Source organism: Drechmeria coniospora, chromosome 02, assembly GCF_001625195.1.
Source record: "Drechmeria coniospora strain ARSEF 6962 chromosome 02, whole genome shotgun sequence".
NCBI classification, from domain to species: domain Eukaryota; kingdom Fungi; phylum Ascomycota; class Sordariomycetes; order Hypocreales; family Ophiocordycipitaceae; genus Drechmeria; species Drechmeria coniospora.
Genome location: NC_054390.1, coordinates 9,340,236 through 9,364,646, shown reverse-complemented (window position 1 = coordinate 9,364,646; position 24,411 = coordinate 9,340,236). Strand labels below are relative to the sequence as shown.

Below are 24,411 nucleotides of genomic sequence, written 5' to 3'. Positions count from 1 at the left end.
GTACTAGTATTAATAGTAGTAAAAAGTACTAGTATTAATAGTAATAAAAAGTACTAGTATTAATAGTAATAACGGTACTGAGGACGGTAGTAAGAATTAAATAATAATACGGATTACGGAGTACAACGTACTGTACTAGGTTACGGAGTAGTTAGTACCTATTATACTAGGTAGTACTCCGTATAATACAGTACAATCCGCAACGGTGGATAGAGGGCGACGACGCCGCCACCGCCCCGGGCACTTCCACGTCCAATTCCCAGTTCCGCTCGCTCTCTCTGCAAGTAATACGCCATATCCCAAGCCCTCACAATGGGTGGCACTCGAACATCTAGCCATAGGTGCCTAGTATTCACAACACTTACGGCTACCAGGTACCAAGGACAGTAGGTGAGTTCATGCACGGAGTACATGTACGGAGTGGAGTGTTGCTCGAGCAGTTGTACTCCGTACTTGTACCTGACCATTACCTGCACTCCTTCGTACAGCTGCAGCTACAGTACTTGCCTCTTATTACAGTGCAGCTATGCACATGCAACTACGGAGTACAGGACGTACAGTATTATTACACCACCTACTTAATTACTAGGTATTACTAGGTATTACTAGGTATTACTAGGTATTACTAGGTATTACTAGGTACTACTAACAGAACTTACTAGTAGTCAACGTGCAACAAACAAGAACTATCGAGCATGCTCCGTACAATATTCCGTACAATTGCACCGTCGTGGCACTCTTGCTCCGACATCTACAAGCACACGTCGTCCTCGGGTGCCTAGTCTACACTCAGAGTTTACACAGCTGCGGCACGCCCAATCAACGCGGGGCATGTCGGCGCGGATTCTGATACAGACGAGCAATCCCACAGGGATGACGGTGAATTGACGCAAGCCTCGTCGGCTCGGCGTGCTGGTACCGTCGCACTCCCCATACACGGACAAGGTGCATCATGTGTCCCAACCACGCACATCATACTCGGCTTGGGCACGGAGTACGCCGCACCTATCGGCAAAGCGCCCGAAGCCCATGTTTGCTTGCCAGTAGATGCCGATGGGAGAAAAATCCATCGACGAGTCAAACTCGTGGCCGTGCATCTGCGACGAGTGAGCGAGAGCCGACAGGGCGTTGGCGACGAATTCTCCGCCACGAGTTCGCTGCTCGATAATAATCAAAGAATCCTGGTGCAGTCAGTACCCGCTCGTATTCGATATGCTTTTTTTCTCGACACCACTTGCCTCGTCCCTCGGTTTCCGCCATGGTGTCCGAGAACGCAGCAGGATCGACAACGGCGTCGGATTCCGGAATCTTGTTAGCGGATGTCTTAGCTGTCCGCACCCCCCAAGTTTGTTCATTATTGCATTCATTCATACCCATCCGACCCTTCTAGACGTGACGCCCCGGCCTGAAACTCGCCCCTGCGCGCCTGCTCGATTCCTTTCCCTTCCTCTTCCCTCCTCTTCCCTCCTCTTCCCTCCTCTCCCCTCCTCTTCCCTCCTCTTCCCTCCTCTCCGCCTCCAGCGGAGGGTGGCGAGTCCGAAGCCGAACTGGACGATCTGGGCCCTCGACTTTGGCACCTTCCTGACGGAATTCTACCCGCGTCATACCTTCCGCCCTCAACAACTAAATCTCCAGCGGGCGGAAGGGGCGATCCGCATACCGGGCCACTGCCTGCTCCGGTTCATTGACCGCTCGCCCACGTCTCTCATGTTCTTTGGAAGGAGCAACCTCGACCGTAGCTGCCTAGGCCGTAATGCCGTCTGCACGACCTTTTCCCGCTCACCTCCCTTCCGCTCCTTCCCCTGCCGCTTCTTCGCCTGCCGCACATCGCCGCCTCGCCCACACCTCCCACCTTTTGCCTCTCACGCCTGACCGCCTCCTCACCGTAGTCGCCATGTGCAGCTCTGATCCTCTCCCTCCGGCCGCTGACGCTCCATCCTCGTCTCCAGCCTAACCGATCCTCACCTTCTGATCTTGGCCTCTTCCCGAAGCCGTCGTGCGACGCCCCGCATGTGCTCCACGACCGGCACGACCGGCACGACTGGCACGACTGGCACGACTGGCACGACTGGCACGACTGGCACGACTGGCACGACTGGCACGACTGGCACGACTGGCAAGACTGGCACGAAAATCGTAGGCCTCTCGACGTCTTCTCTAGCCGGCTGGGTCGATTCGCGCCCTCCGTAGGTGCTTTGCTACCTGCTCGCCGACGGCTTTTGGCGGACCGAATGTGCCCTCGTCCCGTCTCCTAACCGCGCCATGTCGTCGACGCGCCCCTCCAACGCACCGCTCGCCGTCTCGCAACCTTCGGCGTCGGTCTGCTCTTCCTCGACCTCCTCCTCGACCTCCTCTCCGTGGCCGAGCTCAGGTTTGAGCGCACAGGTCGGCGCGAAACGGGGTCGAAGGAGCAACCCCAAAGTAAAGACGGGTTGCGCCAACTGCAAGTGAGTCCCTTCCTCGCCGGCTCCTCGTCGTCGTCGAGTCCCTCGCCGCGCTGTTAACATGGCGGCATAGACTGAGACGCATCAAATGCGACGAGAAACGCCCGGCTTGTTCGCAATGTCTCAAGAGCAACAAGACGTGCTCGGGATATCCGCCCCCTAGTCGCGGTGACCGGCTCCTTGCCGATGTCCGGATTGCCCCCAAGCCCCCAGGAGCTGCGCAGCCGCTGCCGGTGCCGGCCCATGCTCCCGCTGCCGCTCTGCGACTGGCAACCGTGCTTCCGCCGCGCCGCGCCCGTCGTCGTTCGCCATCCGCCCATGCAGTCCCTCCGCCGAGCATGACGCCCTCGCCAACCACCTACCAACCCTCCGACGGGTTGCAGCTGCACCATGCGGATGTCTTGTATTTTGATCTCTTTCGCCTGCAAACCGCGTCCGAGCTGTCGGGATACTTCAACTCGACCTTCTGGGCCCGGCGCGTCGTGCAGGAGTGCCACTCGGAAAAGGCGATTCGCCATGCCGTCGTCGCCCTCGGCGCCCTGTACAAGACGCTGGAGCAGTCGAGCCCGCCGGCGTCTCCGACGACCCCCGGCATGCCGAGCCGGATGGGTTCCGTCATGGCCCACTGGCAGGTGGCCGTGAAGCAGTACTCGGAAGCTTGCAATGAGATGCTGCTGCTCAAGGGAGACAACCTGCGCTCCCACAGGACTCGTCTCATGGCCAGCGTTCTGCTCGCCTGCTTCGATTCCTTCATCGGTGACCACCGACAAGCCATTACGCAGATTCAAACCGGCCTCGGCCTGCTGGAGCAGCTGCACACGTACCATCCCCATCATCGATCGCCAAGCCCTGACGGACACCTCGAGGAAGACTTGGTCGTCATCTTCACCCGGCTGGCGATCCAAGCCAAGTCGTACGACATGGCCTTTCACTTTCCGCAACCCTACGTCATTCGACTCACCTCTCCGAGTCGGGCCGCCACCGAACCACCAACGTCGGAGACGAGCAGCTCGTCGGCCTCGACGCCGCAGCCGACGGTGCCCCATCGATTCGATACCCTGGTGGAGGCGAGGCAAGCGTCCGACATTCTTTGCGAGAAGCTCCTCCGCTTCATCGAACGCCTGCAAATCGCAAAGAACAATCCGAGCAACGTGCTGCCGGCAAACTGGAGGCAATACGGCTTGGCCTTCAAGGATGAGCTCGACTCGTGGTCCGAAGCGTTTGAGCCCATCCTTCGCTCACGCTTCGATCCGGCCATCGGCCATCTCGAGAGGTCGGGCACTTGCGCCTTGAAGATGTTCCAGATCAACACAAACATTTTGTTCATGATGATGTTTTGCGACACCGAGGTCCAGTTTGACGGCTTCATGCCGCACTTCAAAGCCATCGTGGACCTAGGTTGGGAGGTTGTTGGCGCCGATGAGAAGAGAGCCGCGACGGCCTGCAATCCGGGCTCGGGCCATTGCCACCACGAACACCACGTAACGAAGGGGGGCCTCCGAGCAGGCAAGTTTGCCACCCCCCATATCAAGCCCAGTTTCGCGGCCGACCTGGGCATTGTTCCTCCCCTGTTTGTTGTCGCCACCAAATGTCGCGACCCCAGCCTGCGCCGGCAAGCCATCCAGCTTTTGAGAAGCAGCGCGAGACGCGAGGGCATGTGGGACAGTGAGCTCGCGGCCAACATCGGTCATTGGATCATGCAGGTCGAGGAGTATGACGAGCAGGCCCCGCGAGGCGCCGTCCCGACGAGGCCGATACCCGAGGAGAAGAGGGTCATGATCAAGACGGTCGATTTCGACCTTCGCGCCCGGTTCGCCGATCTTCGCGTCGGCACAAGGGCTGTCGATGACGGATGTCCAGACGATCGATTCCGCAACACGCGCATCACGTGGTGAAGACATGTTCCTTATCGCCAACCGATGCGGCCGACCGTCAAGCGTCTAGTTTTGGCATGCTCCTCATTGTCCTCACCATGCACCCCGTTCCTGTGTTTTCGAAACTGGCTCGGCAAATGGAGGCCAGGCGTTCACGGGTCCTAACCATGCACAGCAGGCAGGATATGCATTCCGTCGCACAAACGGAGGTGAGAGTTGGAAATGACGCATGTATTCATGTGCGGTGACAAAAAATGCATGTGTATTCGCCGGTCACTACGAGTTTTGGTCAATTTCAGGATTGCTGGCTCATCTATCAAACTCTCCGTCCCTCTCTCCCTCTATGTATATACATGCCAAATGGCGAAAGGCGTAGCAGAGTCGATCATTCTCGGCTCATGGTCACGTCGTCGCCGTCAAACGGGCGGTAGTTCCTCCCTGCATATGGGACACTGCAGCCTGAAACGCATCCAGCCCTCCAGGCATGCTGTGTGGAAGATGTGACGGCACGGCGTCACCATGTACAGCCTCCGGGCGAAGACGGTCGCCACCCTACCCTCGTCGTCGCCGGCGCCGATGACGGACACCTCGAGGACCTCTCTGCATATGGCGCAGTCGATGGCACGCACACTGCTTCCCGCGAGGCCGCCGACGGCGCCGCGCTTCTCGGCGCTGGAGCTGCTGCCGCGGCGCATGCGGGCGCCCGAGTCGTCGCCGGTGAGGCCGATCGGCAGGCCGCCGGCTTCGACGCTGTCTTCGCGGAGGACGGGATGGTAGTCCCAGGCCTCGGGGGTCCAGCCGGAGGGGACGCCGAACCTCGGGCCCAGGATTTCCTGCGCGGCGAGGAGGCAGACCTGGATCCAAAGCCAGGCGCAGAATACGACAAACACGCCGCGGTCGGTGCGGGCGTAGAGGAAGTTGTCCTCCTTCACCCAAAAGTAGGCGACGGGCAGGAGACGCAGTAGGGATTGGCCTATGACGAACTGCCACCGCAACGCACGGCGGCAGTTGCGCAGGGTGTTGCGGTAAATTTGCGGCAGCCAGAGGGAGAGGTAGGCAAAGGTGCAGGCGTTGAGGAAAAGGGACCGCGGGCGCGGGTACCATGTCGTGGACGAGATGGAGAGAAAGGAAATGCAGAGGCTGAAGAGGATGAAGCGGCCGACGAGGGCCTGGAAGGTCTGGGTCCGTCTTGGAAGCTCGGCTTGGGGCTGGGCTGGAATGGCAGCGGCGCTTGGGCGGGGCACGGCGGAAGCGGCGGAGGCGATCTCGGCGTCCATGTCTTGATCCGAGGGGATGATGATGGTTTCTTGTCCAGGCGGTCGGCTCGTGGTTACGGGACCGGGGAGTATCGGACCTGTCGCGCTGGGCGTCGGGGGCGCCGACGGCGTGGTGCTCGCGGTGTCGCTCGTGTGATTGCTCGATGCACGACGACGATGGACACGGCTCTCCGGAATCTGCACCTCGAACATCTTGGCCAGGAAACTTCCGCCAATGGTCATGGACAGAAAGGAGACGAACATCAGTGCCAGCGTCGGGAGGAAGGTGGCGGCGGCCGAGGAAACCCAGGTGGCGGCGGCGGTAAAGGTCATGCCGTCGACGATGACCATGGCGCTGACGGTCCAGAAGCTGACTCGGCCCATGGTCGACGGCGTCGACGATTCCTTCATCTGATTCTTGAGGAGGCGGACCTGGGTGAAGACGACGAGGGCGTAGATGAGCATCCAAGTCTTCACCTGGTGCGTGTGCACCTCCGACTTCATGCCAACCAGGTGATTTGCCTCGCCGGGCGGGTAGTCGGGCGGTCCTTTGGTCTCGAGGAAGAAGCCGCAGTCGGGCGAGTGGATGACGGCCGACATCTGCAGCCTTGGAACGGCAGAGATGGGCGCACCGAGGGGGTTCTCCAGCTCCGACTCGATGGCACGGATGACACGGTCCGCCTCCAGGGCCGACAGGCTCTTCCCCTGACCCTCCAGGAGGAGGGGCGGGTGCACCTGGGCGTACAGGACGAACTCGCAGTGAGGCGAGGGATGGGTCGTGTAGAGCGGGTTGTCCATGTCCGAGTTCCACGGCATGTTCTGGTCGACGAGAATGTTCCTCTGCTTCTTCCTCATGACGCGATGCAGCGTCTCGTTGAGCAGCATCTGGCTCGAGCGGAAGAAGTCTTCGCTGGGCGCGAGGTGCGGCAGCCCAAAGACGCCTTCAAACTTCTCGCTCGTCGTCGCCATGAGGACGACGCCCTGGCGCGGCCAGTGAACGCCCCATAGACGCATCTCCCAGTTGAGGCCGGAGCCGGTCGTGTCCTCGATGGTGGCGACGCCTCGGAGGTTTCGGATCTTGCCTCCCGTCAGCGGAACGCTGCTATGGGCGAGCGAGTCGTACGTCGTAACCGTCTTGTTGCCCTCCAGCCGGATCATCATACGCCCCGATTTGCCAGTGATGTTGCGCGCCCACTCGACCCTGTGGCCCACCCAGTCCATGCCGGGGACGCTTCGGCTGAGGTTGTAGCTGCCAAAGGTTCGGGGCACCGAGCCCGGTCGACGCTCCCACTCTCCGTGAAGCGTGCCCGAGGCGTTGGCCCACAGGGGTGCTCCCTCGGCCGTGTCCCACAGCTGCTGGCCGTTGATGGGCGGCACGGCGTGTCGACTCAGCCTCAGCGCCTTCTGCCGAAAGGCCTCCAGGTCCTCCCAGGCGAAGCCATCGATCTCGCGGAAGCCTGTGAGGTTGACGTAGGCCACGGGGGCATCGACCTTTGCATCGGCCGCGCGCGGTGCGAAGTCGCCCCAGCGAGTGTGGTTGAGGACGGTGAGTGCGTCGCGGTACCTCGAGAGGCGCTCGGCGGCAACGTCGGACAGGGCGAGCGTCTGGTTCTGGTACTCGCCCTCCGGGAAGAGCAGCCAGATGACGAAGAGAACAAAGAGCAAGCCCGCGGCCGGGTGCCGCGTTTGCGGCATGCCGTCGTCGTCCGCGGCTGCTGGGGCCGGGGTGAGGGCGTCCAGAAGGCGTCCTGAAGGCGTCCTGAAGGTGGTCTAGTCAGCTGTCATCTCGGAGTTGTCTTATGGCGGTGCCGTCGACGTCATGTCCGATGTCGAAGGACGCGAGGGCATTGATCGGAGTAGTGAGATTTGAGCAGCTTTTGATGCAGGTACGAATACGATATATTGGAATAGGATGGTGGAAGTTGAGTTGAACGGGCGGGGAGGCGAGGGAGAATGAATTACGGATGGTGTTTCGAGTCAGTTGGCCAGCACCAGCGGGTGGCCAGTGGGTGAACGGCTAATGGTCAATGACGTATCGGCCTACCAACCCACCTGGGCCAGCTGGCTGAACCCTATATTACTGCAGATACAGTACATTTACAGTGCAGTACAGCGCTGGTGGCAGTCCGCATTAGGGGCTCGCATGAGGGGCTGGTGCGCCTAGAATGGCAGCGGGAGTATTAATTACTTGTATTACAAGCGCTTCCGTTTACGCATCTAGACATTTCTAACCCTCACTGCCATCACTGCCATCACTGCCATCACCATCACCACCAAGCCAAATCATCAATCATCATCTCCCCAGATTCCAGCCTGCCTGCTACAACGCAATATCTATTTGTCCATCAATCCATCCATCCATCACCCATCGCCGTCACCGTCGTCGTCTCCGTATCGGCGAAACAATGCCAGCCAAGGAGTCCGAGGCGGAGACAGCATCCGTCGACAAGGCCGCTGTGCGTTCATTCCTTCCATGCCGTTTCCTGCCTACGCATCCCTCCATGAACGGCCGGCGATGATGCCTTTGGGGGTGTACGCCGTCTGGCTGCCCATGCGAGAACTGACACGCCCCAAGTCCTCCGAATCCTCCAGCGCGGACGTCAACGCCGCCGTCGAGGAGCTGCTCAGCTCATTGTCCGACAAGTTCGCCAGCATCTCATCAGAGATATTTGCCAAAAGTAAGAGGCACGACGTGTCGTAACAGAGCGACACCCTGCTGATCCGGTTTGGCAGTGGACGAGATGTCGAGGAGGATAGACGGCCTGGAATCTGCTTTGCAACAGAGACCGGACAGTGGCGCTACCAAGCCGCCGCAATGAGGGGGCGACAGACGGCGAAGGGGAGCAGGTCACTCGTCGATGGCCGAGCGCGTACAGCACACATGGCACGCAGATTGCTTCGGCGAGGTGGCATCACCCTGTGGCCAGCTGACCACCTCTGACTGCCAGCAGTGCAAAGACACGGTTCGAATGCACGCCCACAAGTTGCCCAGCGATGCACGTGCCATTAGACTGAAAAGACTGTCCGAAACCTTCCACACCACGCCCGTCTGCATTGACATGCATTTACAGCTCATCCTTCGCTTCCTCCTTGGTGGCCTGGTCGCCAACACTCTCGGTGACCTTCTCGCCAACACTCTCGGTGACCTTGTCGCCAACACCCTCGGTGAACTTGCGCAGCACGTTCAACTTTCGCTGAATCTCATCCCGCTTGAGCGGCGCAATCCCACCTTTGGAAAGAATGCCCGTCAATCGAGTCAGTTCCTTCTCGGCAAAGGCCTCACTCTTGCTGAGCTTATTCACCACCCGGACGTAGTACTCGGCGTACTTCTTCTGCGCCGCCTTCGTGAGCTTCTCCGATTCCTTCTCGAGCTCGGCCGTAATGTCTGTCATCTTCCCGTCGCCGAGCATCTTGCTCACGAGAGTGTCCAGAGAGGCAACAGTTCCAGCCTGGCTGTTGAGTTCGCCGCCGGGCATACGCTGAGTACCGGCAATTCCGTTCATGAATTCGACAAAGTCCGCCTCTGTACGACCACCCTCGTATGGTTCTGCCTTCTTGCTACCGGCGCGAAAGTACTTGAGAGTGGGGTACCCGGTGATGCCGTACTCCTTCCCAACGAGCTTGCCGTCGGCCGCGTCGGCGTCAACCTTGGCGACCATGACATTGTCTTCGGAGGCAAAAGAATTCGCAATGTCCTCCCAGATAGGAGCCAGGGTTTTGCAGTCTGCGTGCATCAGAGTCAGCCGTCGAGCTCGAATAACAGGGCTCCAGGATTGAGGTGCACTAACGTCCGCACCACGGGGCCGTGAACGCCACCAAGATGTTCTGGTCGCCACCGATAGCCTTGGGAAACGACCGTTCGTTGAGCATGACAACGTTGCTCGGAACTTCGACCTTCTTCTTGCCCTCGATGCCGACCTGCTTGCGAATAAAATTCGATAGACTCTGGAGGTCCCGAGCCTCCTCGTAATCCAGCGGTGTGTCCGACTTGCCGTCAAAGAACTTGAGAGTTGGAAAGCCCTGGATGCCGAATCGCTTGCTGAGGGCGCGATCTTCGTCCCCGTTCACCTTGGCGATTTGCACCTTGTTCTTGGCATGTTCATAGGCAACGCCGAGGTCCTCCCAGATGGGAGCAAGGTTCTTGCAGTGACCGCACCAGGGAGCATAGAACTCAACAAATGTGGCCTTGCCAGATTTCAGGACAACGTCGTCGAAATTGGAGGATCGAAGGTCGATGACGGCAGATTTTGCCGCTGCAACTGCCACCACGGCGGAGAGTGCGAACCCTTTCAACAGGACCATCTTCGGAACGGCAACAAGCTGTGGAATCAAAAGCTGTAAACCTTTTTGGTACAAAGAAATAGTTGGAAGAACACCGTTAATGCAGCCGATTACTTGTATCAACTTTTCTGGTTTAAAAGGGCCGGCAGGTTACCAGTTGCAACTGACGATGCATTTATAATACGACGGAAATGCCAGCTTGCAACTAATATGAGATCAGTCAAGTGCAAGCTAGAGCTTCCGTCATCCGCTTGCGGATCATTGTCCCCACAATAACGCGTCTGTTATCGATAGTTCATCATGACATGATAGCCCGCACGTGTCGATAAGACGTGGTGGCGATTGTATCACGTGAGACGAGAGGCGGTGGGGCGGTTCGGCGTGCGCTGGGGCTGCCAACCCTCCAATCGCCTGACAAGGTCGCAGAGAAATTCACACAAAATTTCCCGCCCATTTCCCCAACCCTCGCGACTCCTCCACCCTCAGCAAGCAGTTTTCGGCCACCGACAACAGCACCGCAATCATGTCCCACGAAAGCGTCTGGAATTCGCGCCCGCGAAACTACGGCAAGGGCTCCCGCAGCTGGTACGGTTCTCCTGATCCCGAACGCGACCTATCCGATCCTCGGCACCATTGACGGGTGCTGAACGAGAAGACAATTGCCGACGACCATGGACAATAAAAGAAGAGTACTAATTCGAGTGGTTTCATAGCCGAGTCTGCAAGCACACCGCCGGTCTCATCCGAAAGTACGACCTGAACCTGTGCCGTCAGTGCTTCCGTGAGAAGGCCAAGGATATTGGCTTCAACAAGGTAAGCAGCGGCGAGCTTTACCGACGCGCTGGCACGAGCGACGGACATGCCAGGAAAATATTGGAGGCTGACACACGCCCTCTGCAGTACCGATAAACGATTTTAAACGCACGAGAAAAGGGGACGGCAGCTGTGGATCATGGATGCATGCTGCCAAGCAGTCATGACGGCCTCGCGAACATCTCTCGGAGGGCTGCGGCCGCTTGGAACCGGAGTTTAATGGCTTGCTTGATTCGGGGGAAGGTTGCGTGTCTGACGAACATCCCCCAAGATTAGACGAACCCAAATTACATTGGACCAGCCAGTCCAGAGTCCACGATCCACCACCAAAACCGTGTACAAACCGAGATGTGTGAATTGCAAGCGGAAATCATCGACCTGCGGCCATGCGATACATATTTTCCAATACGACGGCCGAGTCGCAATTCCGCACGGCTCCAGCTGATGTGAAACCGCTCGTGGATCTTCCGTAAATCTAACTTGTGCATTTCCGAGGACTATTTCATGCTTCAAGTAGAGATTGACATTGAGAACGTAGTTTTACATCGCCTGTTCCGGCCTTTACCCTCCTGTGCCCGCCTAGTTTACACTGCCGAGAAATGGAAAGAAGCTGTGGGGTTATCCTCCAATTCCACCTCGGGACATAATACAAGAGCCAGCCTCTCGACTCGGAAGGTGAAACTTGACGCTTTTGTGTCGTACCGCCTCGGTCAGTGTTCGTCGGAATGTTTCCCACTCGCTCATGGCCGCATGGATTTGCCCGCTCGGTCCGTTGTTGCATTATCGGACGGTCTACTTCAAGATGCGAGTGATCAAGCCGGTGGCGACGGTTCTGCCGCCCTCGCGAATGTTGAATCGCTGCCCAGTCTCGACGGCGTTGGGGTGTTGCATGGTGACAACCATCTCGACGTTGTCGCCGGGCATGATCATCTTGGAGGAAGCGTCCTCGGTGCCCTCGGGGAAGGTCAGGTCGACGGACTCGTCGGAGGTTCGGAGGTACAGCTGAGGTCGGTAGTGTTCGTGGAATCCAGTGTGACGGCCACCCTCATCCTTGGTGAGGACGTAGAGAGAGGCGAGGAACTGGGTGTGCGACTTGACGGTGCCAGGCTTGCAGACAACCATACCCCGGCGGACGTCCTCGCGGCGGATACCACGGATGAGGAGACCAGAGTTGTCACCAGCCTGCGACTGCTCGCAAGACTTCTTGAAGGTCTCGATGTCGGTGACCTTGGTCTTGACGATTTCGTTGCCCTTGCCGACCAGCTCAACCTCCTCGTCGCGCTTCAGGACACCTCGCTCAACACGTCCGGAGACGACGGTACCACGGCCGGCAATGGAGAAGACATCCTCGACGGACATGAGGAAAGGCTTGTCCATGTCACGGTCGGGGGTAGGAATCCACTCGTCGACGGCCTTGAGCAGCTCATCAATCTTTTGCTGGCCAATCTCGGGCTTCTGGTTGTTCAGGGCCATCAGGGCAGAGCCCATGATGACGGGGGTCTCGTCGCCCTCGAAGCCGTAGGTGGAGAGGAGCTCGCGCATCTCCATCTCGACGAGCTCGAGCATTTCTGGGTCATCGATGGCGTCGACCTTGTTGACGAAGACGACGATCTTCTGAACTCCGACCTGTCGGGCAAGCAGCAGGTGCTCTCGGGTCTGGGGCATCTGACCGTCGGAAGCGGCGACGACGATGATGGCACCGTCCATGTTTGCGGCACCCGTAATCATGTTCTTGATGTAGTCGGCATGGCCCGGGCAGTCGACGTGGGAGTAGTGGCGGTTCTCGGTCGAGTATTCGATGTGGGCCGTCGAGATGGTGATGCCGCGCTTGCGCTCCTCTGGGGCCTTGTCGATGGAGCCGTAATCCAAGAAGTTGGCGAACCCCTTTTCGGCTTGCCTCTTCGTGATGGCAGCCGAGAGAGTGGTCTGGACATGTGGGTTAGTCCAGGACGAGCCATGGAAAAGTTGGTCATCTCGCCGCCCACCTTGCCATGATCGACGTGACCAATTGTGCCTAGACGTAGGTGTGAGCACCGAATCGAACACTCCAAAGCAGAGGGCAGAAGCGTACCAATGTTGACGTGGGGTTTTGTCCGCTCGTAGACAGCATATGTGCGGTAAAGGTTGAGGAGGCCAGAGGCATTCTGCGACTTGATGCTGGACTGAAGGGGATTCACGTGGCGAGTCCTGAGTCCATGTCTCGCAGTCCGCAGAAAGGGCGCAACGGATCTGAAAGCGGTCGACATCTTGAGCCAAAAGTAGAAACAAAAACCCTGATTGCGGAAGAAGAGAACGGGCGCAGCAGGGGGGGGTGAAGGCTATACAAGTGAGGCAATACAGCTGCGAAGCTGCCGAATTGGTTGTCTACGAAATTTTTATGAGCTCCTCCACCAGCACAGTGCCTTGCTAGTGCAGTCTGCACAAGGGGCAATGCTATCACGTGACGTCGCGTTCTGCTCCAGACGGCACATTGTCCCTACCTTGAACGTATCCAGAAGGGAATAGCGAAGGATTGACAAAACAAGTAATAAAACGTTGTTGGCATCAATAAATTTACTACTTCGCCTTCATGACTACAGTAGGTGTATGTATGCAAAAACAAAATGGTGAAATTGCCAAGTTGTGATTCCGCAATGTTGGTGCCATGTGTATTACGCGTGTCAGAGTCCGAAGTGCCGATCTCAGACGTTAGTCTGATCTGGCCCAAGTACTGTAGTTAGGTGTACTTGTACTTGCTACATGTAAGTACATGTACAGAGACACAAGTCCTTACATATACTCCGTACTTGTGTCTAATTCAAGTTATTGAGTAATATTATAAGTACTCCGTAAGAAAGTACTGTATCTATGGAGTACAGAGTACGGAGTTCCGTAGCCTGTAATACTCCGTATTGTACTCCGTACTCCCAACTGCGTACTGTACTGTACTTACGTAATACAGTAATACTAGCTACGGAATACGGTAACCGTGTATTTATACCCTACTGTCGAAAAAGGATAATGTCGATCTAGCACGGCCTATTACTAATGCTTCGCGTCTCTGCCTCCAACTCGGGCGAGTTTCACCAAGTACAGTATCTACTTGCATATTAATACTTCTGTTTCATTTCTGACTTGTAATCCCCACAGCTTCCGTCGTTCTAGCCTCGGAATTATCCCTCGTACATGTCATTTATTTTCGTCTCCTCCGTCCTTGTAGTACGTTTTCTCGTGCGGAACAGCGTGCCCCTACTACTCCTCCCTTCCCTCGCCTGTCAAGGAGCATTGGGGGCTCCACTCGACGCGAACAATTTTACCCAAGTAATTACTCCGTATTATTATACCCAATCCATAATACTGTCCTCCTCTCGCCAACGAGTGAGCGCTCGCATCTCAACTTGGTCAAATCAACGCTGCCGTTGTTCCCGACTCTTCCCGGCTCACCCATCTTGTTCGCTCTCAACATGGACCAGCAGACGCAGGCGCAGGATGCGGACGGCAAATCGTTGCTAGAACAACTCATGGCGCGCCTTTCCATGTATGGAAACAATGCCTCGAACAACATGTCGAACGCTTTCGCCAGCATGTCATTGCAGTCGTGGATCCGGCTAACGGTCATTGTGGGTGGCTATCTCCTGCTGCGTCCCTACTTCATGAAATGGGCTGGCAAGCATGCCGTAAACACCATGGAGGAAGAGGATGCCAAATCTAGAGGCAAGTCCAGCACCGACGCAGACATCACACCCAACGAGTTCCGCGGTATCAAGGAAAAGCTTCAGGCGGCCGAGCTTGGCGATGAGGGAGACGGCACGGGCGCCGATTGGGGCCGCAAGGCGAGGTTGAGGCAACGACAGCTTCTCAAGGACATGCTTGAAGAGGAGGAGAGGCGACGGGCAGCCGAGAACGAAGACGCAGACATACAGGAGTTTTTGGAGGACTAGACACGATGCCGCATCGTGCTGGCAGCCGTGGCCCAACTCGTTGGTAGTACTGGTATCCACGGATGGCTGGAGAGTTGCGATGGATCTCTGCGTTGGCGTACGGCGTCAAGACCCGGTAGTTCCGGCTCGCCGAGCCCCGATGCATTCAACCTGCGTGCGGAACGTGGCTAATGGGAGTGGCGGAAGGGTTTCTTGCGAGCACTGCAACGGTGTGCGGTCTCACTGCATGTTTTTCCTCCGGCCATTTCATGGAACCATCGGGTGACCATCGATAGATGGTGTGCATCCATGCCCGTGCGGGTTTTATTTCTGCATGCAACCATGCAGCTCTAGAGTCAGAAGCGGTTCGGCAACGAAGATCAACTTTGTTTCATTGCCGGCATGCACCGATGCATCGCTCCGTGGCGGTTGTGGGCGTGGATAGGGGCCGCATGCGAGCCTCCACGGTGCCAAAGAGCCTCGTGAGGACGAATCCAGAGAGTCGAGCAAGTCGTGTGATGTGATATCCTGCTCGCCGTTCCCGACTGCTGTGCAACGCAACAGCTGTGCTGCAGTGTCGGGCGTTCGTCATCTGCTCTGACGTGTGCACCTACGCTTTGATCTTTGGCGATGTGATGCAAAAGTATCGACCCAACTCGATGCTGATAATTGAAGGGGAATGGAATCGTAGATGGGCGGAGGCCCAGAAGCGGGGTCCTGACGCGTCGCAGCAGTCAGACGGCCAAGGCTGATTTGAACATCAGGGTCCTGCATACTTTTTAGTCAGTACATGTAAGTACTGTATTACTTGGTAGATGCACTGTACGGAGTATTAATTGCATGTATTTGAAGTACATGTACAAGTCAGTGTAGTTGTACATGTAGCTGGGTGGGCCACAAACGGACATGCATGATATTGATACTCGTACGGGTATATAATACGGGCATTGTACTTGTCCATGTACAGTATGTCAGTGTTCATGTACACCGTACACGTGTGTACTTGCTCCGTACAAGTACAACCAAGATCAGGAATTAATTACTCATTGCACAGGTAATACAGTAAGTGTACTGTACAGTACAGTACAAGTACAGTACAGCAAGTATTAATACTTACAAAGTACTCCGTACGCCCGTCTGACAGGCTGGGCCCACTGACGATGTCATTTATCATTCACATTCGTATCCGCAGTCCGTAGCTCTTATTCCTCCACTTACCTACCACTCCCCGCGGCTCGGCCTCGGCTTGAACTCGTCTGCCTCGTTCTCTTCGAGACAGCGGAAGCGTTTGGCTGGTAGTCAAAGGTTATAGCCACCGCCGTCTGCCGTCCGCCGACTCCCGTCTCCCGTCGTTCGTCAGACGCCACCTCGTCACCTGATTGATTTTCCCATCGGCAAGGATCTTCGAGTCAAATCTGCCTTGTCACCACGACGAACACTGTCTTACCAGTTCAAAGACTCTTTCCCGGATCCCGACGACACAAACGCGGTGGGAGCCCCCCGTCCAACACGCGACCACAACGTACTCGCAGAACCACAAGCGTATTGTAGTATTGTACGCCTTGCATGATTGCCATGCTCACTTGCCTCTCGGCCAAGTGAGTCGGCAAAATGGGCGACCCATTCGATATCCAGAACCTACTTCAAACGGGATATTTTACCACCTCGCGAGCCAAGTACGCTTGCCCGTCGGTCCCTTCCGGGCGCTGTGCAGTCGGATGTGGCATGCTGATCCTCGAGCAGAACGTCTCCGAAGCCGACCGGCCCGCCGTCGCTCGCACCAGCAGCCCCAAAGTTGGACAGCGATGCAACCCCAATTTTCCGACGTTCGCTGGGAGTAGGACGGTCATACCCACCATCTCCTAGCGTCGAAGATGAACCCGAATCACTGGCAAGAGAATTCGGCACATTCGCCGCGGCTTCGCCCTCGGACGAGACCATCCCTTCCAGAGGCGACATTGAACAGCAACCTCTGATTATGGAAGCCCATGAGCACAATTCCGAAAGGCGCTTTGTACTGTTGAACGAGCCGCAGACAACACGTTCGGTATCCGAATCGAAGACCATGGGACCAAACGACGCGGAAGCCTCGGCGCCAGAAAAAGAAAAAGTCGCCTCCTTGAAGCCGGATGCCTACCTGAAGCACGAGTCATCCTCCTCGAAGGGCGAGGCGAGAGCTGGCAGTGCCAAGCCCGATGTTGGAAGGAGAAGAAGCAGGCCAGACTTGCCACATTTGGAGACCGAACTACGGCCGACCGAGCAACGTGGGCATTATCGCAGCAGATCGTCCGCCAGTGCCAGCCAGCCTGATTTCCGCTTTCAGCGAGAGTCCCGATCATTCGGTGACCAACTTTTATCGCCCGATATTGTTCAAACCGGCCTTGGAGGGCGAGAGAAATCATATCGGGGTCACGGCCCGTCGTCGGCGTCAGATGCACGATCCTCTACCGGACCGGGTCGGATGGAGATCCACGGCGGGCGGAGAGATGACGGCTACCGCAGCAGACGACGGACGTATTCCTCTTCAAGGCGATCCGAGTCGAGCTTTGAACCCGTTCAATACTCGAGACGGCCTTCCAACGAGTTTGAAGGGTCGCGCCGTCGCCAAGGATCATCAACGTCTCGTACCGATAGGAGAGACATGTCACAATCGCATGACCGTGGCGGGGGCGATGGTCCAAAAGCCTCGTCGCGGCCACCTCGAGAATCGAGTCAGTTGGAGGACGAATACTCGAACGATTCACGGCCGTCTTACCAACCGAAGAAGCCGGTTGTTGTGGTACAGGCTGGACGGTCGGCCGCCATCTCAAGCACCGACAAGGGCATGAACAGCTCCGGAAAATCCAGGTCACGATCTCGGATTCGAATCATGACCTCTCCCGAAACTTCCGAGAGAGAGCCGGCATCTGCTAGCACTTTTGCGCCTGAAATATTCGCTCCATTTACCCCACGAACCTCTGCCACTTTTCCGGGCCCTTCTGGCGCAGGAAATGGACCGAGTGGACGAAAAGCGCCACTTCCCTATCCAGATGATGATGATGATGACGATCTTGCCTTCGCGGGCCTTGGAATCAGCGGCGGCGATGGGGCGGCTGATCAACCAACATCGTGCTCGTTTCCAACCATGTCCATGCCCGAACTGCCTCCGGTTACTTTGGGTTCACGGATGGACACGAAGAAGGCGTCCTCGCCAGCCGCCGCCACTCCGACCGAGGGGTCCAGGTCATGGCAGCCTGCCTCGTTCGATCCCGAGCGGGACGGGATACGCTCCGACCGCAAGACGGACATGGGCACCTACCGGCGCTTTTCCGAAAGCACCGACAAGGACAGTGTCCTGGGTCTCCCCAATTGTCCTCGAACAACGCCGGTGGCGGGAACGGCAGATTGGCTCACTCTGCCACGCACCAAGTTCAATATTTGCCCTACCTGCTACAAGGCCGTTTTCGCCGCGACGGAATGTCGAACGCAGTTCCAGCCGACGCTTCATCCAAATAGTGAGGCCGTTGTTTGCGACTTTGGATCGTCGCCTTGGTACAGAATTGCCTGGCTGCTGACGTTGAAACACGAAAGGCCGCACCTGCGGCTATTGTATCAGATTGCCACCCTCATGAACTCGCCCCGGATGGACGTGTGTGCCGGAAGCCAGAAGTTGACGCGCCCCTGGCTCACCGTCAAGGACCCTTACACGAGACAGCCGGTGCCAAAGTTTGCCGTCTGCTACCAATGCGCGGCCATCGTGGAAGCGCTGCTGCCAAACCTCGAAAGCGTCTTCGTGCCTCTGATGCCAAGGTCAGAGCCTACAAGGGATACATGCGCGTTGCATTTCACGCCAAAGAGGAGAATGTTTGTACTACTGTTTGACGCACTGGAGACGACATCGGACAGGGCGTTCCTGGACGGGAAAGCGCCCAACCTCGGGCAGCTGGCTCAGGAACTGCAACGACTTACCATCGGCGGAAAGTGTCGCGAGGACAGTCCCGTGCACGAGGGCTACTGGCACATGATGCAGTTTCTGCCCGAATTCACCGTCTGCGGCGCATGCTTCGACAATGTGGTTCAGCCCAAACTAGGAGACAAGAGCACCTTGGCACACAACTTTTACATGAGGCCACAGCAGCTGAAATCGGCGACCTGCCAACTCTATTCCCCCCGAATGAGAGAGATATTCAGCAAGGCGTGCAAATGGAAAGATGCCGATTTCCTTCGAGAAAAGGTGCTGGAGAGACGAAGCATCGAGGCCGAGATCTACGAGAAGCTGGTCAAGCTGGATAGGGCACAGAGAAACGATGCATGGACAGAGGAGCAGGTGGAGAAGCTCGTCAGTGAATGGAGACGGTGGGAATAGGTGGAGGGCCCATTGGAGACAATGTTGGGACAAGGAATGGAGTCATTGTATGATGTAGCACAGCGCGCCAAATGATGCAACGAATTTACGACGAGATATGTACACAAATGAACGAAGTCGGCGAGCACATCTGTGGACTTGTGGAATTGTAGATGATGCGACTACGGCGTACAAGGACTCCAGGTAGGCGGAATCGTGGGGAGGTGAAGGCAAGAAGATATATTATTACTGTAGATGAAGGTGGACGGAGGACGGAGTACGGAGTACGGAGTACGGATTACTATAATACAGTACACAGTACGAATACAATACACAATACGGAGTACTTACGGAGTAGCTTTCGCATATTAATAACGCATCTGCTCCGTAATAGTAAGTAAGTACAGTAAGCACTCACTGAGAAGCAAGCAGGTAATTGCATGTACTCCGTACTTACGAACCATCTGCGTACCGTACTGCTACTATCAACTGTGTACGACAATACTGACTTCCGTATATTGTACGGAGCACCGTGACAGGATAAAATTACAAGCAATTAATTATTGCTGCGGACGGAGTACTTGCACCTACAACTAAGTACTGTAGTTGGACGGAGCATCACTTACAGCAAGTACTTGCAGTAATACTTGTACTGTACTTACTTCAGTGTACAAATACTGTACATGTACAAGTACTCCGTAAGTACAAGCACTGTACACATCCTACAGTACAGTACGGAGTCGGCTCAAAGATGGGCTCGCACGGCCCCGTGAAATTCGGCCAATCTATCACGTGCTAGACCACCCCTCGCTTAAGGTACGTACCAGTTAGCTTAGGGCCTCCGCCCACCAAACAGTGAGGAAAATTCGTTTACGAAATTTCGCCGAGCCGAAATCGTAACCTCCATCTCAATCAGCAAATTTCGACGCCGCCCGACGACCGAGGTGAGCTTCAACGGCTACCCCCAGTGCCGACCAAACTGACGTGCAGTTCGCCATCCCTCAGGTCCAAGTCTCACCTTCACAATGGCTTCGCGACCTACCGTCTCCATCATCGGCAAAGATGGCGCTCCCTCCGGGGCTACCCATCCCATTCCCGCCGTCTTCACGAGCCCGATCCGACCGGATATCGTCCAGCACGTGCACACCGGCATGGCCAAGAACAAGCGCCAGCCGTACGCCGTGAGTGAGAAGGCCGGCCACCAGACCTCTGCCGAGTCTTGGGGAACTGGTTCGTGACCTCCCGAGGAGGGGACCGGCGATGGCAGGGCCAAGCGCCGTCGTGCGAGACTGCCGACGACGCCGCGGTCACGCCAGGCTGGAAACCTCGCATCCCGGATGGAGCAACAGGCTGACGATGGAATTGCAGGTCGTGCCGTTGCCCGTATCCCTCGTGTCTCCGGTGGCGGTACCCACCGTGCCGGTCAGGCCGCCTTCGGTAACATGTGCCGCTCCGGCCGCATGTTCGCGCCCACCAAGATCTGGCGCAAGTGGCACGTCAAGATCAACCAGGGCCAGAAGTAAGCGACTTCGGAATCGCGGGCGCTGATGGACGATGCAAAGTGCTGACGGTGACATCAGGCGATACGCCACCTGCTCCGCCCTGGCTGCGTCGGCCGCCACCCCTCTCCTGCTGGCTCGCGGCCACCAGGTGATGACGATTCCCGAGGTTCCCCTCGTCGTCGACTCGGCCCTGTTCGAGGCCGGCGCCATGGCCCGCACCTCGGCCTCGATCGGCCTGCTCAAGGCCGTCGGCGCTGGTGCCGAGCTCGAGAAGGTCAAGGGCTCCAAGAAGCTCCGCGCCGGCAAGGGCAAGCTCCGCGGTCGCCGCCACCGCCAGCGCCGCGGTCCTCTCGTCGTCTACTCCCCCGACGTCGACGGCAAGGAGCTCGTCAAGGGTTTCCGCAACATCCCCGGCGTCGAGACGTGCCCCGTGACGGCGCTCAACCTGCTCCAGCTCGCCCCCGGCGGCCACCTCGGTCGCTTCATCGTCTGGACCTCGGCCGCCTTCAAGGCTCTCGACGAGATCTACGGCTCGACGACGGTGCCCTCGGCTCACAAGCGCGACTTCCTCCTGCCTTCCAACGTGGTCTCCCAGGCGGACCTGACGCGTCTCATCAACAGCTCCGAAATCCAGAGCTCGCTGAACGCGCCCAAGGGCGAGGCGACGACGCGCCGGTCGGCGGTGCAGAAGAAGAACCCCCTGCGCAACAAGCAGGTGATGCTGCGCCTGAACCCCTACGCGACCGTGTTCGCCAAGGAGTCCCAGAAGAAGCAGCTGAAGAAGTAAACGGTCCCCGCTGGGTGTGCAGCGAGACGAGGGTGGGTGCTGGGATTTTGACGGTTTAGTTTTCGAGGCGTAATGGCTTCCGGAAATGGCAGCTCCTGAAATGAAAAAGAGATTGGCCATACCATGGATTCGTTCATTTCACGTCACCCATCCTTGTCGAGCAGACGTGACTGTAGAGGAGAGAGACCCGGGCTGTCAATCAATCTTCCTTGCCCTTTCGTCCTTGACTAGTCATAACAGACAAGTACGTATGAGCAACGAGGCCAGGTACTATATATACAAGTATTACGTATTATGTATAAGTTGGTGTGCATGTGCGTGTGTGTGCATGTGGTGGATGTGGACATGGAAGCCGAGGGATCACGTTTCACCCGAGACGTCGTTGCTTCGCAGCGTCCTGGCCAGCGTCTGGTAGGAGCCCTTGTTTATCTCATGCAGGATGCCCATGCCTCGAGGCTGCCAGCCAAGGACCCTCGTCGCCTTCTCGCCGGACGCGCGATGGTCGGCGCTCAGAAAGTAGGCAAAGACTTCGCCCAGCTCCGTCTTGGCGTCGGCCAAGGCGACCTCCTGGAGCGGGACGCTGACGGCGGCGGCGATGGCTTCGAATATCTGGCGTGCCGTCACGTCGGTGGCGGCGCTCGCGTTGAACACCTCGCCGGCACTCGCCCGCTGGGCGGCGAGGAGGTAGAGGCGGGCGGCGTCGTCGACGTGGACGATGGACGTGTGGTTGCGGCCGCCGTCGACGCAAGGAACGCGGCCGGCCTGGGCGGACAAGGTCATGAAGAGCTCGATGCGGCTACCGGCCCGACCGTAGACGTAGGGGGCGAGGCGGACGATGGCGACGCGAACGCCGCGGTCGGCGAGGGAGCGGGCGTAGGCCTCGTACCGCGTACGGAGGTTGTCGGGGTTCGGGTCCATCGGGGACGTCTCCGTCGTCTCGGCCCCCGACGGGTCGGCCGCCACGGCGAGCGTTCCCGACGTGAGGACGAGCGGCTTGTCGGTGCCGGCGAGGGCGTCGCCGAGGGCGTCGAGGGCGCCTTCGTCGATGGCCATGATCTCGTCGCCGCCGCTACCCTGGGCGACGGCGCAGGCCGTGGCCAACCCGATGACCACGTCCGCCTCGGCGCTCTCCCGACGGAGAACCTCGACCGACGTGAGGTCGCCGCGCACGGGAACGGCACCGAGTCGCAGCAGCTTCTCGTCGCTCGTCGCCGAACGGGAGAGGCCGTGGACGTCGTACCCTTCGGCGAGGGCGAGCTCGGTGAGGACAGAGCCGACGTATCCCGCCGCGCCCGTCATGAAGAGCCGTGGTCTCCGGGTCGTCATCCTGTCGACTGCGTATCGCTGCGTCGTGCTGTCTGTGTGCTTGTGTGCAGCGCTGGGCTGTGCTGTGCCGTACTCGACTCTGCTCTGCTCTGCTCTGCTCTGCTCTGCTCTGCTTTGCTCTGCTCTGCTCTGCTCTGCTCTGCTCTACTCTGCTCTGCTCTGCTCTGCTCTGCTCGGCTCTGCTCTGCTCTGCTCTGCTCTGCTCTGCTCTGCTCTGCTCTGCTCTGCTCTGCTCTGCTCTGCTCTGCTCTGCTCTGCTCTGCTCTGCTCTGCTCTGCTCTGCTCTGCTCTGCTCTGCTCTGCTCTGCTCTGCTCTGCTCTGCTCTGCTCTGCTCTGCTCTGCTGCGCTGTGCTGTGCTGTGTTGGCCTAGGCGATGCCGGGTGACGGGAGGGGAGGGGGCGTGGGATGCTGAGCGCGACGCCGCCCTGCCTCGTCGTTGCGCGAAACGATGACAGCGGGAATCAAGTGTCGAGAGCGCTGCATACAAGTGTAAGCTTGAATGCGTGCGTGTGATCTATCCGTCCGACCTTGAATGCTTTGAGAAAGGTGAGGGGGGCGAAACCGCCGAAACAAAGCCAAGCCAAAGGCCAAGCCAAGCCCAAGCCCCTGCCAAAGTCTATATTCGACGTGAATCCGCCCGTCTCCCCACCCCATGGCACCCGCATCGGGATGTCAACAGTGATTGAGGGTTCAATCGCGAATGCATTTCCTGTACCTGCGTCGATGAGCGGCCTCCGTATCGGTCAGGAAGCCTGTGTCTAGCAAGTGTGCAAGTGATCGAGCAATGCAACTTCAGGTATCGAGTGCCAGTTGGGAGTCGATGGAACCTCCCTCTCGGAGCCGCACGCTCCAGCATCAGACTCCGACCCAGCTTCAAATAGCCCAAAATTGCCGTTGAACGGCGGTGACAGAACTGGTTGCGCGATGAAAACATGCCAAGGTCGTATCGTACATGATTAACATTTTCAATCAAACTCTCCCGCCTGTCTTCGGCCAGGAATGTCAACCAGTGTCTCGCAAGACCATCCAATCCACCGTATGCTGGTATGGCGCACGCGCTGATATATTTGTACATGTACATGTTCGACAGGAAGCAGGAACGGCAGTCGTATTCTATAGTCGTTGCTTGCAGAGAGTCCCGGCCCCGGCGTGGGAGGATGCCCCTTTCCCCCGACGCGGCCCACGTCTCGGACGAGACAGCGCCTGCCGATGCTCTCCTGGGCTCACAGCTCCTTTTCGATGGCATCCAGCGTCGTCTTGGCATGGTGCGCCGCCGTTGCAGCGGCTGACGTCGACACCGCGGCGTCGTGGAGGACGCTCGCCGACATCTCCTTGATCGCCTCGCGCGCCGACGCGCCAACGTCAATCTGCTCGCCCTTGATGTAGTACCACGCCCGGCCGGCAAGGATCGAGATGTGGTGCGGGAGATAGAGAACGGCGGCGATGAAGGCGAGGCTGCAGAGAAGGAACAGGATCGAGTCTGTGTCCTCGCATCAGCAAATATGCACTCCAACCAAGGCATCGCAGCCCATCGGTAGGTAGGCGTTGTACGTACAAAAGGCAAACTTTTCCCACGGCGTAAACATGTAGACACTCAACGTCACCTCGAAATGGTACTGCTTGCGCTGCAGCCATCGGCGGAAATCGCCCAATGTCGGCATCTTGGCGTCGTCGTCGTCGTCGTCGTCGTCACCAATCGGCCCCCAAAGTTTGTTTGTCCCTCTCGGATAATGAGGGGGGACGTTCCGGTTACAGCCCGCCAATCCGGACGCCTTCAACGCCGCCGTGCTTCTGCAAACTCGTCGATGGAGAGCAGGCTTCCCCTGTTGCTTCAGTCTCGCTCCACGCCGCTTCCTCGCTGCTGTCTCTGGCTGGTCGGTACAGAAGATCTCGGGGCGCACAGT

At 57.7% G+C, this 24,411-nt stretch overlaps 11 protein-coding genes across 11 annotated transcripts; 6 read left to right on the top strand and 5 right to left on the bottom strand.

Moving 5' to 3' along the window:
• Positions 1-1,258: 1,258 nt before the first annotated feature.
• DCS_05697 (C6 zinc finger domain protein) lies at positions 1,259-4,339 on the top strand (the record flags this gene model as incomplete). The annotated part of the gene is made up of 5 exons (XM_040802999.1): positions 1,259-1,345; positions 1,522-1,735; positions 1,903-2,150; positions 2,191-2,447; positions 2,518-4,339. The coding sequence occupies 5 exons, from the start codon at positions 1,259-1,261 to the stop codon at positions 4,337-4,339; spliced, it is 2,628 nt and encodes an 875-aa protein (XP_040658032.1).
• A 395-nt stretch (positions 4,340-4,734) lies between these two features.
• Positions 4,735-7,422, bottom strand: DCS_05696 (RING finger ubiquitin ligase; the record flags this gene model as incomplete). Its single annotated transcript, XM_040802998.1, has 2 exons — positions 4,735-7,333; positions 7,391-7,422. 2 exons carry the CDS (start codon positions 7,420-7,422, stop codon positions 4,735-4,737), a joined length of 2,631 nt encoding a protein of 876 aa, XP_040658031.1.
• A 557-nt stretch (positions 7,423-7,979) lies between these two features.
• Positions 7,980-8,393, top strand: DCS_05695 (uncharacterized protein; the record flags this gene model as incomplete). Its single annotated transcript, XM_040802997.1, has 3 exons — positions 7,980-8,030; positions 8,150-8,252; positions 8,308-8,393. 3 exons carry the CDS (start codon positions 7,980-7,982, stop codon positions 8,391-8,393), a joined length of 240 nt encoding a protein of 79 aa, XP_040658030.1.
• A 246-nt stretch (positions 8,394-8,639) lies between these two features.
• On the bottom strand, positions 8,640-9,876 carry DCS_05694 (putative protein disulfide-isomerase precursor; the record flags this gene model as incomplete). Its single annotated transcript, XM_040802996.1, has 2 exons — positions 8,640-9,298; positions 9,363-9,876. 2 exons carry the CDS (start codon positions 9,874-9,876, stop codon positions 8,640-8,642), a joined length of 1,173 nt encoding a protein of 390 aa, XP_040658029.1.
• A 502-nt stretch (positions 9,877-10,378) lies between these two features.
• DCS_05693 (uncharacterized protein) lies at positions 10,379-10,764 on the top strand (the record flags this gene model as incomplete). Its single annotated transcript, XM_040802995.1, has 3 exons — positions 10,379-10,440; positions 10,569-10,668; positions 10,756-10,764. The coding sequence occupies 3 exons, from the start codon at positions 10,379-10,381 to the stop codon at positions 10,762-10,764; spliced, it is 171 nt and encodes a 56-aa protein (XP_040658028.1).
• Positions 10,765-11,460: 696 nt separating this feature from the next.
• DCS_05692 (uncharacterized protein) lies at positions 11,461-12,914 on the bottom strand (the record flags this gene model as incomplete). The annotated part of the gene is made up of 3 exons (XM_040802994.1): positions 11,461-12,594; positions 12,654-12,682; positions 12,740-12,914. The coding sequence occupies 3 exons, from the start codon at positions 12,912-12,914 to the stop codon at positions 11,461-11,463; spliced, it is 1,338 nt and encodes a 445-aa protein (XP_040658027.1).
• A 1,197-nt stretch (positions 12,915-14,111) lies between these two features.
• Positions 14,112-14,588, top strand: DCS_05691 (uncharacterized protein; the record flags this gene model as incomplete). The annotated part of the gene is made up of 1 exon (XM_040802993.1): positions 14,112-14,588. One exon carries the CDS (start codon positions 14,112-14,114, stop codon positions 14,586-14,588), a length of 477 nt encoding a protein of 158 aa, XP_040658026.1.
• A 1,590-nt stretch (positions 14,589-16,178) lies between these two features.
• On the top strand, positions 16,179-18,912 carry DCS_05690 (uncharacterized protein; the record flags this gene model as incomplete). Its single annotated transcript, XM_040802992.1, has 2 exons — positions 16,179-16,243; positions 16,311-18,912. The coding sequence occupies 2 exons, from the start codon at positions 16,179-16,181 to the stop codon at positions 18,910-18,912; spliced, it is 2,667 nt and encodes an 888-aa protein (XP_040658025.1).
• Positions 18,913-19,916: 1,004 nt separating this feature from the next.
• Positions 19,917-21,180, top strand: DCS_05689 (60S ribosomal protein L4; the record flags this gene model as incomplete). The annotated part of the gene is made up of 3 exons (XM_040802991.1): positions 19,917-20,121; positions 20,260-20,410; positions 20,472-21,180. The coding sequence occupies 3 exons, from the start codon at positions 19,917-19,919 to the stop codon at positions 21,178-21,180; spliced, it is 1,065 nt and encodes a 354-aa protein (XP_040658024.1).
• Positions 21,181-21,540: 360 nt separating this feature from the next.
• DCS_05688 (putative nad dependent epimerase protein) lies at positions 21,541-22,506 on the bottom strand (the record flags this gene model as incomplete). The annotated part of the gene is made up of 1 exon (XM_040802990.1): positions 21,541-22,506. One exon carries the CDS (start codon positions 22,504-22,506, stop codon positions 21,541-21,543), a length of 966 nt encoding a protein of 321 aa, XP_040658023.1.
• A 1,224-nt stretch (positions 22,507-23,730) lies between these two features.
• DCS_05687 (uncharacterized protein) lies at positions 23,731-24,168 on the bottom strand (the record flags this gene model as incomplete). The annotated part of the gene is made up of 2 exons (XM_040802989.1): positions 23,731-23,987; positions 24,063-24,168. 2 exons carry the CDS (start codon positions 24,166-24,168, stop codon positions 23,731-23,733), a joined length of 363 nt encoding a protein of 120 aa, XP_040658022.1.
• Positions 24,169-24,411: the final 243 nt, after the last annotated feature.